Below are 13,559 nucleotides of genomic sequence, written 5' to 3'. Positions count from 1 at the left end.
CTCGGCCCAAGTGCTGCTGTCGCCCACGGTGTGATGGAGCTGAACAGACAGAACAGCCACCACACTCACCCGCGTGCTCGCAAGAGCTCTCTGGAACGCCCTCCCTGCCGTAGACGTGCCTTCTGTGTGGGAGGGGCTGCCTCCTTTAGCCGGAGCTAATTCAATTTAAGGCTCGACAAGGGAAGGTGTAGGCTGGAGACAGAAACCACTCCAGAGAGCTGAACAAAGAGAATAACATATAAAGAATTGTAAGTAGGTAATTAACAAGGCAAAAAGGAAAGAAAGAAACAGGAAGATGGAGGCAACATGCAAGGGGAGCCAGGGGACTGCGACCTGCAGGGTTGACGGAACGAAGCACAGAAGGCGGAGGTGATTCGTCTTCAGACCCCATCAGAATGCTGCTTGTGTCCCCTCTTCTGTTTCAGGAGTAGTTGGTTTTCACTTGGCGATCGCCAGCCCAGCTCCATTTCCCAAAGTCCCTTGCAGCTAGCTGGGTGTGGCCAATACAATGTGAACGGAATGTGTGAACCCATGTGACGTGTGCAAGTCCTAGGTCGTCTTTCAACTTAGAGACAAGTCCCCTGGCCTGATCCGATGAGGACGACACTGGAGGGATGGCCCAGCCACAACCCAGAAGGAGCCTGAGCCTGCCTGGCACAGGGCTGTGCTGGGAGACAGGACTGCTCGTTGCAGACTGCTACAGGAGACCATGTCTCCAGTGTTTCAGATAATGGGCTTGAGAACCCCTGGTGCAGCAGTCCAGCCATACCCTATCTGATACACAGAGGGTCAGCTCTAGGAACAGTATCAGGGCTGGCAATGCTTGCGGGTACCCCAAGGAATGCTGGTAGAACTGGGGTACAGGTAGGGAAGGAGAGACAGTCAGAAAGGACCTTGCCTTTCTTACAACAACCTCCTACGGCAGCCACAAAAATCCTGATTCTGCTCTGCATGTATTACCACTCTATTGCTCTTTCTCTAGAGGGGAGGAGGGCATCCTGGGTCCCTTATAGCCAGGTCTCTATTCTTCATTTTCTAAACAACCCGCTAAAGATTCAAAGCACATTCCTAGCTCAAAGCTGTACAAAAAGGGGTCTCAGGGCCACAGTCTGCTTTCAATTCACAACTGTGGTCTTTTTTTATTTTTAAAGATTTTTATTTATTTATTTGAGAGAGAGGCACAAGCAGGGGGAACAGCAGAGGGAGACAGAAGCAGGCTCCCCATTAAGCAGGGAGCCTGACGCGGGGCTCATCCCAGGACCCTGGGATCATGACCTGAGCTGAAGGCAGCCACTTAACCAACTGAGCCACTCAGGCACCCCCACAACTGTGGTCTTATCTCTTTAATTAAGAAGCCAGATCTCTAAGGACAGGGACCAGGCCATGGCGCTCAAGGGCCTCCCTGCTGACCCCCGGTTATTTTAGATCATCTGTCATCTCTTGTCAGGATTAACAGACAAGCCTCCTATTCGGACAGATGAGAATCTCAGGAGTCTGGTCTTTGCCCTGTCAGAACCAGAAGGCTCATCTAAGGTAAGTTCCACCCTCTGTCTTTAGTTTCCTAATCTCTAAAAAAGAGGTTGGGAGAGATTGGTATTAAACTGCTTTCTCTTTTCCTTTCTTTTTTAAGATTTTATTTATTTGAGAGAGAGAGTGCACACACAAGCAGGGGGGAGGGACAGAGGGAAAGGGAGAAGCAGACTCCCTGCTGAGCAGGGAGCCTGACACGGGGCTCAATCCCAGGACCCCGGGATCATGACCTGAGCTGAAGGCAGACGCTTACCCAACTGAGCCACCCAGGCTCCCCTAAGCAGTGTTTTCGAAAGAAATCAAAAGACAACAACGGCAGGAAAACAAGAGCAAGAACTATGTGTAACAATAGTCTTCTAAAACAGCTTAAACAAGGTCTTGGTGGCCAAGTCCAGGGGACTATCCTAAGAGATGAGAACAGGAAAAAAAAATTCAGTGTACTTGAAACCCACTATATTCTTCAGATAAAGGTTCTCCGAGATCTTGACCAGATAAAGCAATTATGTCAAAGATAAACTCACTTGGAAAATTATGAATAATCTATCACACCATTTTTGTTAGAAATTATTCATCAAAAATAAAAAAGAAATGTATAAAACATTCTCTAGAAAGAGTGGTGTTGTGGTAATTATAAGCATCGATGGTAACATTTAACCCGAGAAAGTACTTTTTATAATGCATTTGTGCCCAATGGCCGTGGTAGCTGCTATTAATTATGAAGGGATTTTATCTTCATTCTGGCAGGCCCCATAGGTCTCCATTTTTTAACAGTTATTTATTAAAAGTAATTCCAATTTTTCTTAAAAACAGACAGCAATCTAGTATGCATTAACTGACCAGAGCAGCGGTTTCCAAAGTGTGTTCCATGTGACTACATTTCCATGAAGGAAAGGGCCCCAGTGAACATCAGCACATGAAAACCTCTAAGAGGGTCCAGAGTAAAGGGGCCTGTTGCACTCTGTTTAACCCAGTTTTCCAACTGACCCTAGAATCTCTTCTTTTTTCCCCTCAAGGAAAGCGTATGAACGTCTTACTTCATTAGTGCCCCATGGAACACTGCCATGGAAGTCACTCAGGAAAATGCCACTTCAGGGGTCTAAAACCCTCTGACTGTACCCCCCACCCACTTTCCTTTCTCACAGGAACCAGATGGAATCAGCAGATACTACTGCATGTTGGCAACGTACACAGGGATCTGTGTGCCCAGATCCTTCCCAGTAGACGGGTCCACATCTGCCACAAGGGGAGCGGAGAGTCCCTGTTAAAAGTCCCCTATGTTCAGAAATCAGTATGGGGTGTTACAGCCAGATACCCTCCTCACCCAAAGTAAACTCTCCCCATAAGCAATTTCTTCAGAGCAAATCAAAACCACTTGAACGCCTTCAGATAGTGCTAAACCCAAAATAACTATAAATTCTGAAATTACTTCGAGCCTCTGGTATACGTACTTTCCTTCTTCATGTGAACCACCTCAAGAAATCCCCTAAGAGCCCCAGCAAACTAATACACTGCCCTGCTTTGATTTTCTGCATGCACCTGACACCACTAACTGACAAGCAGATTATTACAAGGTTAGAGGGGAAGAAAGAAAATGGAATCTCGGGAGCGCCTGCTTGCCAAGCATCAAGCAGGGGGTCAGGTCCATGGTAATGTAAGGGACTACCCCTGGCATTATCAGGAAAGTGGTTATCTCGATATTCACCGGAGGAGAACACACAGCCCGAGTTCCAAGGACTGTGCCTCCTGAGTTATAAATCAAATCAACAAGTCTTTGCTGGGCACCTACAGGGCTGGGCTGGATATGTTAAGGGCTGCATTCGTCACACTGTCTTTTCCTCACATTTCATTAAACATACCTTTTTAGAATTCAGAGAGAGAAAGAAAGAGAGGGAAAAAAAAAGAAATCCCCTAAGAGATTCCATTTTCTCAGTAAGGAAAGTTACAAGGAATGCAAAATGGGCTCATTTTTGCAAGCAAAATGAAATGCTTTTATGTTTTATTCATGCAAAGTGAAAACCCCTTTCCTTTGCAGCATTACAAATTGAATTTGCTCTTGTAAATTGCTGTTAAAAAAAAAAAAAGAATCAAAGCAAAAGAAAGTTAAAAAAAAAAAAAGCAGGAATACAAACGCCCCTTCTTCTAGGGAAGGGAAAACTCAGGGGACCAATGGGGAGAAACAGAACCTTTCACTGGCAAATGTACTTTTTTTAATTTATTGCTTCCAAAAGCAATCCAACTCAAGGACCCCCCAAACCAATGCAGGAACTTGAGGTCCTGACAGCCATTGTGGAACCCTGAGGGAATTTCTAAATTATACTTACCTGTTAACACTGAGTAAGAATAAGAAGTGGTATCAAAAACATGGTTAACCTAGCCCACATTTCAAAAACGTAAGCAAGGTAATGTAACCGAATTTACACTGCTGTCATTGGGGGGCAGCGGTGGGGGGCTCTTCTTGCCTTGTAGGATAACTGAACTCATGAGGAACAGCCCCTCATCCCCTGTACCAAATGATCAACTGTCTCCGAAACCTCCCTGAGGTCTGACCCCTCCCATATTCACCCTGTCTTTGAAAGAAAGCCATGTAATTAGCTGTAGCTGCTCATGTATGTTCCCTCCACGAATCAAGAGCTAACATTCATTAGGCATTCGCCACGTCTCCATCACTGTACCAGTTACGATACACACACAAAAGCGCATATATACACATGCCTTGTGGTCCCACTTATGAGCCCCATTTCACAGATGAGAGAAACTGAGGCTCAGAGCTTGGATAATTTTGTCAGCTGGAGTTTGAATCCTTTGCTCTCTGAACTTGTGGCATTTGGCCTCACTTTAAAAAACTGGGTAGCATGAAAATGTCACCAGTGAAATCTGCTCACAGCCTAACCTTAAGAAAACACAACCCCATCTAGTTGTACGTGTACATAATGATCCTCACCGTGGCTCCTGCCTTAAAAACAACCCTGGGGGACACGGACCAGGGAAAGACTGAGCATCTTACATCCTTTCGTTAAGACTAAACATTTCTAATGATGAGCAAACATCATCATGAGGTATTTTCCTTGTAAAATTCATCAATTCATGTCAACTCATCAACTGCAGCGCTACAGTTTTGCCAAGCAAGTGAATGACAGGTGTGTATGCATAAATTACCCACTCATCCCGCCCCCCCCGCCACCGCCCACCCCCCGTGCACCTGGCCCAACTGCCACCGCATTCATCACTCTGTGACAGAAGCTCAAAGACACAACTGTGCTCCCAGGAAGGTTCATCCAATCAGAGGTCAGAAGACACTTCAGCTTTCTCTTTTGCAGACCGTTTCTTATGCCTGGTTATAGCAAAAATGCTTGTTCTGAGACTGAGAAGTGCGTAACCATTTTTTCTTTCTGGTTTGGGACTTGGAACTGCATCAGAAGACTACCGAACCCACAAATGCCCAGCCCTGGTAGCCAAAGGCTGGGTGGGATAAGCCAAGGCAGAGCCCCCAAGAGAGGATCTCATGACCCAATAAACCAGAATGCCCAGGAATGGAACCACAAGCCCAGCAGGGTCAGCTTTCTCTCGTCTGGGATTTTTACCTCCTTTTGTCCATTTTCAACAAAGCAATAACTAATTATCCTATACCTGATCCCTAAATGCTAGGAGATCCTCGGGTACTTTGGGAGTTGCCAAAGACGGGCTATAATTTAAGAGCTAAATGCATTCAACGTAGCCCAATTACTTAACAATGGTATCCAAGGATGATGTCTGCAATAACCGTCACTTCATTATTTAGAATATATATGTATTTGAACTTCCTTATTTCCAGTCATCCTGGAGAACAGATAATTCAGCACACGTCTAAGAAGGACTTGCTGTAAATAACAAATTTTCAGTAGAATTTCAGAGAAACACACACCGAACGGAATCTTGACGTGACTGGACATTTCAAATGGTAACGAAGTTTGGCTGACCCCAAACCCCAGAAGTTCCTGCTCACCGTGTTTAATGATCTAAAGCTTGTGGCGCAACCTCTCCCTTCAAGCAAGCCCTCTAGGAAGGAAGCACCACTAGGAGGGCTTCTGAAATGGCCAAGATGAACCCAGACTGCAGAGAAGAGGCAAAAAGAAGGGCAGGGGTCCAGAGAGCCTGGGTGAGTTGGCAACTGAGATGAGGAGCATGAGCAGGGGGAGAAATACGCAGAACTCGAAGACAGGATCCAGAGCTGACAACAGGTCTGAGGTTCAGAAACCCTGAAGGGAGGGTTTAGGAGGCAAGGAGAGAGATGTGCTTTCCTTTTTTACATTTCTAAGGACAGTCTATCGTCCCCTTTGACGTTCAGTGATGGGCAACAACAGCGAGACGACGCTTCAGTGCTGAGGTGACAGGTGACAGCAGCACCCCCGGGTACTCACCGGCCATTGTCGCGGCCCACGCCCCACACTCGGATGCTGGCGATGGGCTGAGAGTGGAGCACAGTGCGGTCCATGGGGTCCACCAGGCTGAGCGTGTCGTTCTCCAGGATCAGGTACATGTCTTTCCCCTGGGAGTCAACGAGAAAACAGGCTCTCTTCCTCAGGAATCTATGCTTGGTGACACAGTTATCTAGGGACATCATCGCAACGGTCAAAGGAAGCCACCCTTTGAGTCTGTAATTTGTTTTCCTAAGAGGGCAACATCCTCTCCTGACTAAAATATGCATAAATCTTTCGTATGCCTCATACTTACCTAGTTCCTCTCTCCCTCTCCACGCCCTCTGAAATGTGTCCCCAGCCTGCCTTCTGGTCGGCTCTTGTTTTTAATTATTTACAATTCTGAATCTTGGCTCTGAGAAAAAAGGCTAATGGGTGGTTCCCTGGAGAATCTGGTCTTTCACTAACGCCAAGCCTGTCATTCTCATCACCCGTGTCTCCGTCCCTTCCTCTCTGGTCAGACCCTACCAGGCCTGCCCTTGACGGCCTTCCCCCAACCATGACCATTCCATCCCTTCTTGGCGTTGACAGCACTTCACATCTAGGTGATTTGGCTGACCAATCGCAGGTGCACTTGTGACTCACTTGGTAGTACAACAGCTAACGTTTCTAGAACTTGATCACATCTCAGATGTTATGCCTCGGGCTTGGGGCACACTGGTTCGCGATCCTTCCAACTTGCCCTGAGAGATTGGTGTGTTATTATCTCCAATTAACAGGTAGGGAAACTGAGGCTTCAAGGTTAGGCAACTTGCTCCAGAAGCTGGGAGGCCTTGAGCGACAAGGGCACTACCGTAATACCGATGCAGGGGGAGACCGAGGCTTCTCATCGCTTGCATTGCTCCTGTCTCCCCACATGGGCGGCTCTTTGGGGGCAAGAACGTTAGACTATTCAACTTTATTCTCGTTGGAATTCCTCGGGCATAATTTGAGAAATTATTAAACATCTGCTGTTCACTAAGGGACGCTGTCTCCTTTCTTCCAGCCTCAGGTGAGGCCAGCCGCTTGGCGGTCTTCAGGAGATGCAAGATCGCTGAGCCCCGGAGAGCTGGGAACGGGGGAGGGGGCAGGTCCCAGGTCCTGCTGGTGGCAAGCAGGTGATGCGCTTTGGGAGAACTGATGGCTGTTTGGGAGAACTGATAGATGTCTGGTGCCTCCTCCCCTCTCTCTGCCCTCCCCCAGGAATGAAGCATTGACCGCAGCCTAAGAGACCTTCCGCCAGGCCCACTAGTGAGCGGCCCCCAGGACAACTCCCACCTGGTCACCACCACCCCATCTCCGTGCAGCTGCTTCATGGCAAACACCCTGCAGACACTAACAGACTTTGAAAGCCTCTGTTTTCACGCTTTACGGGATGTCACCCACTGGGAGGCCTGGTCCCCCTCACTGAGCGGGGTGTTGTGTTTCCTTTGGGCTAACTCTGCTTAGAAACCCCCACCGGTCCTCCCAAAGGTCACAGAGACTGTCTTCATGGGTTAACTCGACTGACCCTCCCTGCATTGCTGGGCAGAACCAACGATGACGTCCAGCGGGTAGTCTAACATGAGAATGGCTGGGTGAGCGTGGCGTGTCCCTGAACGAAAATACGGCGTGGCTCCTGCAGACTCATTCAGCACATACACGTCTTCCCAGGCTCATCCTATCGCTTTTCCCATCAACACACCGCAGCTCCTGGTTGACCACCGTAAAGTCTTGCCAATCGGTTTTTGTTACCAAAAGAGCGACGCTGACGCAGCTGTCATCTACAGATGAGACATGCATCTGACGGTCATGGCTTTATTTTCAGTTAGCCACTCAACAGACATTTAAGGAGTTGTGCTGTATGTGGTGGGGCATGGCAAAAAGGCAGAGCTCCCCACCCTCAGTGTTGAGCTCTACTTTGTACACCATGAGCTAGAAGCACTCACTGCCTAAAGAATTTATTGTTCAGAAGAAGGAAGAATTGAGAAAAATAGGAACGGCTTAGTGGGGCTAACCAGGTGGGAAGACACAGGATTTTCAGGCATGGCTGCCCCCTCGCCCTATATCCCCATACAAAGTTCTCTCTCCTGTAGGTATCCTGCCAATTGGAGATTCCTTTAGAATCTTACTAAGCTCTTCTAAGTACCTGGTGGCAAGTACTTGGTGGTATTCATCAGCCATTCACACGTTAGTATGAATTACGCCAACCTTTCTTCTAAATCCTAGCTGAGATTTGTTCTTTTGGTGGGAGAGTATTTTGACTGAAGGAGAGAGAAGGCAGGTAGATAATCTGGTGGGAAAAACATGTCTGGGTATTTGGGTGGGAGGTGGGAAGTAATGCAGTGAAAGCATGGTAAAGGCAGATACCAAACAGACGTCCTTTTCTTAGACAGGAGAAAATTCTTCCTTCTTTCTCCCCGTGCTTGAGATCTAAAAGTCTGGATGGTAATGCAGCTCAGCCCCATTCTAAGGTACATAGACTCTTCCATGGGAAGCCTTGGGAACCTCCCTCCCTCCCATTATGACAGTGCTGCTCGGGGCTCCAAAGAGCCCCATCCAAGAGCTGCCAATGCTCTGTATGAAGTGGGCAAGGTTCGAGAGCAGGGGGCTCACGTAGCACGCACTATTTCAAGATGCTTTCGATATACCTGTTCTATTGGTCTCAGGGCATGGCAGGCATGTAGCTTTTCTTGTTGGACATGATTTTTATATGAACTGGGTATTTTTACTTATTACTTTTCTTTCTGAAATGACGTCAACTAACATTTCAAAGCAGAATTATTTTGTTCAAAGGGAGAAAGAATATATAGTTATCAATTCTAAAAACTCAGGTATAATATTGATTTCCAGATTATAAATAAAGCAGAATGTGTTATAAAAGGATAATGCATCAACTTTTAGAATACAAGGGACATCAGCATTTTTGTGTGTATGTGTAAGGGTCACATTCCCCTTTGAGAACATACTTTCAGAGAACATCTCCTTTCCTCCTTATATAATGGTGTGTCCAGTTTTGCATGCAAGTTTAGGGGTTTCTGGACCCTAGCACCCATCCATACATCCCTGGGACTTGGGGATACCCGGTCAGACCCTGTCGTGTAGACATGGACAAATGTTCTCTCCCAGGGCCCAGTTCTCACCGGGATCTGGCAGAGCGAACAGATAAATCAAAGGGTACACCACGCCCACCCTACCTGTCTTTCTGGGGAAATGCACCCGATAAATTCCCTCAGTAGCACATCTCGCAGAGCTCTGGGGTGCGCAAAGCACAGCAGAGTGTGAGCGAGCCTGCCGTTAATTCTTTCCACGTGTTACTCACCTCTCCCCAGATGCCGACTGTGTCCCGGATGTCATTTTTGCAGTAAGAAAGCTGCCTGATACAGTTGTTGACTGCAACGCTACTTTTGCCAGGGGCGAGGTCCTCCTCTGCCATTTCCACCCATCCCAGAGAGCGCACAGCGAAACACTGCAAGACAAAGCACAGGGCGTGAAGGTGTGCACTGACCGAGGCCGAGCTCCACCGACTTACCAAGATCCCCTGCCGGGTATGCCTAATGCATCTGCAATCACTACATAATGGCCCAATCATCGAATCCAGCAAACGAATCCTCTATTGCTAGAAAATTAAATTGTGACTGCCTTTTGCTATTTTTTTTTTAAGATTTTATTTATTCATTTGAGACACAGAGATACAGAAAGAGAGAGAGCATGAGCAGGGGGGAGAGGCAGAGGGAGAGGGAGAAGCAGGCTCCCCGCTGAGCCAGGAGCCCGATTTGGGCCTCAATCCCAGGATCCTGGGATCATGACCTGAGCCGAAGGCAGATACTTAACGACTGAGCCACCCAGGCGCCCCCTGCCTTTTGCTCTTAAAAAAATGTAGTGATGGGGCGCCTGGGTGGCGCAGTTGGTTAAGCATGTGCCTTTGGCTTGGGTCCTGCGATTGAGCCCCACATCAGGCTCCCTGCTCAGCACAGAGCCTGCTTCTCCCTCTCCCTTGGCCACTCCCCCTGCTTGTGCTCTCTTTCTCTCTCTCTCTGTTAAATAAATAAATAACATCTTTTTTTTTTTTTTTTAAAGATTTTTATTTATTTATTTGAGACAGAGAGAATGAGAGAGAGTACATGAGAGGGGGAGGGTCAGAGGGAGAAGCAGGCTCCCTGCAGAGCAGGGAGCCCGATGCGGGACTCGATCCCGGGACTCCAGGATCATGACCTGAGCCGAAGGCAGTCGCTTAACCAACTGAGCCACCCAGGCGCCCTAAATAAATAACATCTTTAAAAAATGTAGTGATAAATACCTTCTTGCCTACTTTTCTGTATATGTGTGTGTGTTCAGATTTTTTTCTTGGAGTAGATTACTAGAAGTAGAATTACAGGGCTAATGAGTATGAGGATTTTTAAGCTCCTTTATCTATGATAAGGCAGGTTTTTTTTTTTTTTTAAATAGTAAGAAATGCAACACCCATGAGATCTGCTATGTGTTAAACACCCAGAAAAAGACAATGGGAGAGAGAAAGAATTAAATACATGTTTGGCACTTGTTTCTAATAATGATGAAGCAAAATGTATTCTCTCGTACCCAGAAATGAGGGAAGATGGGAAAAATGTGCTTTTGTGATACTAGGTCTCAGGTTCCATAGCATCTGTAATTAGCACCAAATCCTGAAAACCTGCACAACGCACAAGCTCGCGAGACACCCTATTCTTTTATCCTTTCGAGATATTTCGATCTCACAGTCCTTGCCTTCCTTTCTAAAGTTCAGTCATCTAATTGTTTCAAAATATAAAAAGTATCATATGCATGTTACAACAAGAAAATTCAAAGATGTATAAAAAAAGGGAAACTCATGGGACATGCGAGGGCTAATTTGGCCACAGATGTGCTTGCTGCCAATTGCCAGGGACACCAGGTAGCCGGAATGGGGGTCCCTCCCAAGCTGCACAAGAGCTGAAGAAGCCGCCTACCTCCCCAGCAGGGGCAGGGCAGACAAGGGGCCACGTGTCTGCGGGGTCGGGGGAGCCGGCAGGCTGGCTCTCAGAGTTATCTTGTAAAGTTTCCAGAGTGAACGTCATAATCAGACTGATAGAGGAGGCAGTTGGCTAGACAGGAGCACTGAGCAGGGCTGGCCAGCTGTTGAAAAGGCAGAAATTGCCAACCATCTCCAGAACGCAAACAGTGGGGCAAAACCCCAGGAACATGCATCATTCTTTCCTATAACCACGGTCCTAGGGTACCCTCTGGCTTCATTATACCACGTTTACATTGAGGTGTTGACCCCACCCCCTGCAGGGCATGGCTGCCCTGGCGGTTCCAACAAGGACCACATAGGGCCCAAACCTCCCCTTCCCCACCGGTGGGAGGAGTCCCTTAGGTGACGGGAGTCCCCCTCGGCCCGAGATGGCCCTCGCTCTGACCTCATAACTCATGCAAGTCTGTAAACCAAGTAACCCTGACCCCCTATGAAGCAGCCACCTCTCGGCCCGCCTGCTAGCCCACCTACAGTGTACTTTTGCTCTGGACACTGTTAAATGCTTGCTTGCGTGAGTTTGGCTCTGAATTCCTTCTTGGCCAAACTCAAGAACCAAGCAAGGGAACAGGACTCGCCGCTAACCAAAGGAAGAAATGCTACACACCGTCCCAAAGTGACCACATTCGGTTCAGTTCAACCTTCCCTGTCTCATGCCCATGCCCCTACCGGCTGCCTCCTGCCTGAGTTGCTAACCACACTTTCAAGGGGGGAAAAAACCCCACCAAAATACCAAAGACAATCTATTTAAGGAAACAGCACACAGATCCTCCTGTCCTAGAGGGACGCAGGGAGGTATCTGCAAAACCACCCGGAACAGAACACCAGCCCTGCCTGACGGTGGATACGATGCCTTCTACAAAGACACCAAAAAGAGAAGGTCCTTGGGACAGCCGCCAAAGCTACTCAGCACTCCGTGTCCTGAGGGAAGTTCCTGGAAGACACCCTCACGTTTCATCTGTGCCTGTGCATCTGCTGCAGGGAAACCAGCCCAAGGGGAAGAGGAGGCCCACAGGTACCAGGGCCGGCTAGGGACCCGCTGAGGGCGGCCTTGGTCAGCAGCTGGCCTGCCACCCCCGTCTGCAGCTCTGCCCCCTTCGCCTGAGACCGAGCTGTGCTTCTCCTGATGGATATGTCAGCTCCACGCACCACAGCCCACCTTCCCCTGTTCACGACTTCCAGGCGCTCTGCCCTAAGTGTCCCTTTCTGCCTCCTGCAGGAAGCACCGTGTAGCTCACCAACCTCCCTGCTAGTCAGTAAAAGCACACCGCCACAACCCACCCCAGCCTGCCATTCTGATCTTGTTACCGCCCACCTTCTAATGAAAAACTCGGCTTTCCCGCCTTCACCAAAAAAGTGTGTGGTTTGTCCACACACCACCAGGCAGTTCTCAGACTGGGGGTCCTACAGTTCAACTCAATTCTGACACTACCTGCTGACAGCATCAGATCCCACAGGTTAAGGGGCTGGTCCTACAAGACTGTACCCCAGCAACTCCCCCTCCGACTTCAGATGCCAGTCACAAGCCCAGGTTATAGATTGGAGGTTCCAACAACTCGCTCCCCAGCTTTGATTAATTTGCTAGAGCAGCTCACAGAACTCAGAAACATTTTACTTACTAGCTTCCACACCTGCTCCGGGCAACCCTATTCTCCCCAATCTGCATATGTTCACCATCTTTTGGGGTTTGTATGCAGGCTTCATTACAAGGGCATGATTGATCAAACCACTGGTCATTGGTGATGGAACCCAATCTCCAGCCTTCTCGCCCCTCCCCAGGAGCCCAGGGGGTGGGGGGTTGGGGGGTGGGGCTGAAAGTTCAACTCTCTAAACACCTGGTGGGGTCCACTGGTGAGCAGCCCCCAGCCTTAGGTGCTCTCCAAACATCACATTATTCACATAACAAAAGACCCTTACTCACTCTCAGCACTTAGGAAATTCCAAGGGTTTGGGGAGCTGTGAGCCAGGAACCAAAGACCAAACATATGAGAAATATATCTTAACAACCAAATACATATTTTTCTTATACATCACAGTATCACACTCCTCTAGTGCTCTCCTCCAGCGTCAAACTGGGAAACTCTCCCAGTTTGGAGAACAGGTTTATCATCCCAACCTACTTTAAGAGCAGAAAAATAGCACAGCATAGTTGTATCATCTGACACAACAAACAAGACATTGTTCAAATGTCAAAGGTATTAATTCATTTACTCCTTATTTTAATCCTTTGATTATTAATAATCAAATTAATCAAATCTAATAATCAAATAGGATTATTATTTGATTAATAATAACCCTATTATTTTAAATAATTATTTGTGTGTACCCATTTTATAGGTGAGGAAAGAGAATGAAGCACAAGGCCAGTAAGTGGAGAACTCAGGGTTCTGGGCTCCCACTCTTTTTTTTTGGTAGTTTTTAATTTTATTATGTTATACATCATTAGTTTTTTTTTTTTTCTTTTTTTTTTTTAATTCTTATGTTAATCCCCATACATTACATCATTAGTTCTAGATGAAGTGTTCCATGATTCATTGTTCGTGCACAACACCCAGTGCTCCATGCAGAACGTGCCCTCCTCAATACCC

The 13,559-nt window shown here is 47.6% G+C and overlaps 1 protein-coding gene across 19 annotated transcripts in view; it reads right to left on the bottom strand.

Moving 5' to 3' along the window:
• APBB2 (amyloid beta precursor protein binding family B member 2) overlaps positions 1–13,559 on the bottom strand; it is a 380,935-nt gene that overhangs the window by 83,888 nt on the left and 283,488 nt on the right. For all 19 annotated transcript variants that reach the window (XM_081813013.1, XM_081813029.1, XM_081813028.1 and 16 more), the window contains 2 exons: positions 9,265–9,411; positions 5,928–6,055 (listed from right to left, as the gene is read on the bottom strand). In XM_081813013.1, coding sequence (XP_081669139.1) covers positions 5,928–6,055; positions 9,265–9,411 — 275 coding nt within the window. The remainder of the gene's footprint in view (positions 1–5,927; positions 6,056–9,264; positions 9,412–13,559) is intronic.

This window comes from Leptonychotes weddellii, chromosome 2 (assembly GCF_054177405.1).
Source record: "Leptonychotes weddellii isolate Sample4059 chromosome 2, ASM5417740v2, whole genome shotgun sequence".
In the NCBI taxonomy this organism is placed as follows: Eukaryota; Metazoa; Chordata; class Mammalia; order Carnivora; family Phocidae; genus Leptonychotes; species Leptonychotes weddellii.
Note: the sequence above shows the minus strand (reverse complement) of the source record. Positions and strands in the feature narration are given on the sequence as shown.